This window comes from Sycon ciliatum, chromosome 7 (assembly GCF_964019385.1).
Source record: "Sycon ciliatum chromosome 7, ocSycCili1.1, whole genome shotgun sequence".
In the NCBI taxonomy this organism is placed as follows: Eukaryota; Metazoa; Porifera; class Calcarea; order Leucosolenida; family Sycettidae; genus Sycon; species Sycon ciliatum.
In genome coordinates, this window is record NC_088649.1 from 31,779,141 (window position 1) to 31,783,082 (window position 3,942).

The window sequence follows — 3,942 nt, forward strand, 5'->3', positions numbered from 1 at the left end:
CATTGTGTGTGTGTGTGTGTGTGTGTGTGTGTGTGTCAATCACGCCACGCCATCTCTCGAAGACTGCACACATGTATAGGTTAAACAAAACCGGGGCCATAGTACAACCCTGCCGCAAGCCATTCTCAACCCGAATCGGTGCAAGCAGGTCTCCACCCACACGAATACTGGCAGTCATGTCGCTATGGAAGGAACTGATTATGGTGATCAGATTCCCTGGGACGCCAAGTCTAGCCAACACTCTCCACATAGCACTCCGCGGAACCGAGTCGTACGCTTTCTTCAGATCGATAAATACAGCGAAACCTTTCGTGGCATGTTCGTGCAACTTTTCCAGGATCTGCCGCACAGCAAACACCATATCCGAACAACCACGGCCCCTGCGGAAACCACACTGCGAGTCAGGCAAGCACCTTTCTCCGAGAACCTGCAGACGATTGGCAATCATGCGAGCAACTAGCTTTCCAGCCACATCCAGTAACGATATCCCACGCCAGTTGTCGCAAGACCCCAGGTCACCCTTCTTGGGGATGGGGACGAGGATAGCATCAGACCAATCATGTGGAACGCTGCCAGTCTCCCACACCACCCGTATCAGTTCATGCAACCTCGCAATCAGGGTAGGGCCACCGTACTTCAGCATCTCCACAGATATCTCGGATCCGCCGCATGCCTTGCCACACTTCATCCCTCGCAATGCACGCCAAATCTCATCACACTCAGGCACGACACCAAGCTCCGTCATAACCGGCCGCTGCTCGATCGAATCCACTACCTCCAAGTCGTAAGCACTGGCAATGTTCAGGAGGCCATCGAAATGTTCACGCCACCTTCCACCGGTGGCCTCTGCCGTGTCACAGATCTCTCCTTGCTTGTTTCTGATAGCAGTTGCTGCACGGGGACGCATACCACCCAAGGAGGTCTTAATGTTACCGATACACTCCCAACCGCTCTTCGCCGTCAAGCCAAACCATTCACAATCCTTTGCCTGTCTCAGCAGCCAGTCTCGCTTCAGCCTCCGCATGGTGCACCGCGCCGCACTACGAGATGTGTGTGTGTGTGATGATGGTGAGCTGGGGATCCCACTCGTCCAGTTTCGGAGGGAACGGCTTTTCAACACCAGATTGGCAGAGTATCGCAGAGTTCGGCTGACGGAGTGTCAGTTTGCGGATGATTCAGCCTTGCTCGCAGTTACGCATGCTGGTGCTGAGAGGGCTCTATCCTCGTTCAGGGATGTAGCTGGTGCGTTTGGCCTTAGTGTCAATATGTCCAAGACCAAATTCATGGCGGCTGGGGCTGGTATTGTGGATGCCGACCAGACCCCTTTGGATGGTGTTGTTGACCACGTTGAGGCCTTTCGCTATCTCGGTTGTCATGTTACGCCGGACGCCCGGAGCTCATTTGATGTGTCTCGGCGAGTTGCTGCTGCATCGGGTGCGTTCTGTACACTGCGGGAGTCGGTTTTCGCCAGTGATGACTTCAGCATCGCCATCAAGCGCATCGTGTATGGAGTGACTGTCCTGGCGGTCCTTCTTTATGGATCTGAGAGTTGGACCGTCAGGCAGCGTGATGTCCGTCGCCTGGAGTCCTTTCACCTGCAGTGCGTGCGTTCCATCCTGAAGATAAATCGTGGCCGGCAGATCGAGGAGCACATCTCCTCTCTCCAGGTTCGCAGGATGTGGGGCGATATGGAGGAGATCGCGGATAAAGTCAGAGTCCGCCGACTTCGATGGCTTGGCCACGTGTCCCGCATGCCAGATCGGATCCCTCGTCAGCTGCTGTACGGCGCATTACCCTCCAAACGTCCACCGCATGGACCCCGTAAGCGCTGGAAGGACTCCGCGAAGTGCGACTTGATGGCTGTTGGCGTTCCTCTGGAGCAGCTTGGTGACATCGTCCAAGATCGACAGGGATGGCGAGTCACCTGCCGTGATGCTGTCGACGCTATTGTCCAGGCCCGCATGGAGCCTGTGGCGAAGCCCCTCATCTGTGGCACTTGTGCGCGCAGTTTTCGTCGGCCGCAGGACATTGCGAGGCACAAGTGTAACGCTGTTCGCGCGGCCCGCGCGCGCTGAGTATGGCGTTCCCCGCCCGGTGGACAACACGTCTCCTGGTCTGCCCCGTATGGGGCCACATAGCCAGTCATGGCAGTGGAAGAAGGAAGGAAGGAAAGTGTGTGTGTGTGTGTGTGTGTGTGTGTGTGTGTGTGTGTGTGTGTGTGTGTGTGTGTGTGTGTGTGTGTGTGCACGTCTGTGTGTATGGGGATAGTACTGTCTGTATCGGCTTTTGGTACAAATGTTCAGGTATGTGCTTGCATGTGTGAACATGAAATTGTTCAGGTATGTGCATGCTATGTTGTTATTATGTGTATGTGTGCAATTGATTGCAGAAACATCAATAATTACACATCACACATTTTGCCAGTAATCATACTGAGACGCCTTACCTGTTGTTTATGGGATCTGTTCGTCCGCGAAAGTCACGATATTCCACCATTGCTACAACCAGAGTAGTGTTTCGTAGAACAGCAGCTAGCCCTTGGCGGATTATGCCGGCATAATATTTGGCATAATCTTGGGATTTCGGCAAAAAACAATGCTCCGGCGTAATATACGGATTCCAACGTGTAAGGTCGGCATAATCTTTCGGTTTAGACAAAAATTACGCTTAGAGGCATAATAAAGCTTTGTCAGAAAGCCTGCAGATGGGGTTTTTTTTTTAATACCCCAGTTACGACTCCTTGTCATAGCCCTTGGCGGATTATGCCGGCATAATATTCGGCATAATCTTGGGATTTCGCCAAAAAAATTATGCTCCGGCATAATAATTATACGGATTCCAACGTGTAAGGTCGTCATAATCTTTCGGTTTAAACAAAAATTATGCTTAGGGCATGGCCGTGTGTGTATGCGTGGTTTCTCAATCCTCTATGTACAGCGTGAATACATAGTGGAACCGAGCATAATTCAGCATATTTTGTTGGCATAACTGTGGCATAATCAAAAGCATAATTTGACGATTGGCCGAGCATAGTCCGCCATTGGCTAACAACAGCTTCAAAGTCTCTATGTTGAGTCACGCACATCTCCCCTTCAGAGAATGCCAGCGCCGCTGCGCTTTCGCGGCAACAAAAGCACTCTGCCTCCCTCAACATTGTTTTGCAGAAAAGGCAACCACACCAACGCCTGTGCCCAATTCGCTGGACTGCATCTGGTATGTGTGTATCGCCTTCAGCAGCATCAGCAGCTATAGCCTGAGCACTCTCTGGAGGGCCCTGCGGCTCAAAGCGAAACGGCCCTCTGACTGCGGCCGCAGAAAATTCATTTTCTTCCTCTTGGATAGCTTCATCCTGCCCCACAGCTTCATCCTGTTCTACAACTTCACCCTGATCCACATCTTCACCCTGCACATACACACCCCAATTTCATTTATTACTGCTTTCTATCTGCATTCGCCACCTTTTCATTGGGCAGATCTGCCCGTTTGGTTTGCGAATTAAAATAAACACAACAACAACAACACACACACACACACACACACACACACACACACACACACACACACACACACACACACACACCTGTCCTGTCCTGTAGAGCCACTACCACTAGGGTCACGTGGGCCCCGGAGGGGCAGCAGAGAGAGAGAAAGAGCACACCAGCCGATGGCGCTCCAGATGCGAGACTAGTCGGAACCGGCGAGAGCAGATACACATATGCGGGAACTTGTCCCGTTCTCTGGCCGTTGGTCGGTGGCAGTGCGTTGAACAGCGATGGCGGTTGCGTCCCTGGGTTGAGCGGAAACAACGATTGCAGGTGTCACAGTGAGCATTGCAACAACTCCGAGCGGTAGTGTCACCGGTGACGACAGCAGCTGGTTCGGTCGGTACTAGGCACGAGGTAGAAGCGGAGCAACGATGCACAGCCAAGCCTCCGCGGCTCC

At 52.7% G+C, this 3,942-nt stretch overlaps 1 protein-coding gene across 1 annotated transcript; it reads left to right on the forward strand.

Annotated features, from left to right (window-relative positions):
* Positions 1 to 1,265: 1,265 nt before the first annotated feature.
* LOC135821836 (uncharacterized) lies at positions 1,266 to 2,950 on the forward strand. Its single transcript, XM_065334834.1, has 2 exons — positions 1,266 to 1,915; positions 2,938 to 2,950. Exons 1-2 carry the CDS (start codon positions 1,266 to 1,268, stop codon positions 2,948 to 2,950), a joined length of 663 nt encoding a protein of 220 aa, XP_065190906.1.
* The last annotated feature ends 992 nt before the right edge of the window (positions 2,951 to 3,942 follow it).

What these genes read in the sequence shown, in the direction of transcription:
- LOC135821836 (XM_065334834.1), top strand. Translation starts at nt 1,266, where the DNA reads ATGTCCAAGACCAAATTCATGGCGGCTGGGGCTGGTATTGTGGATGCC.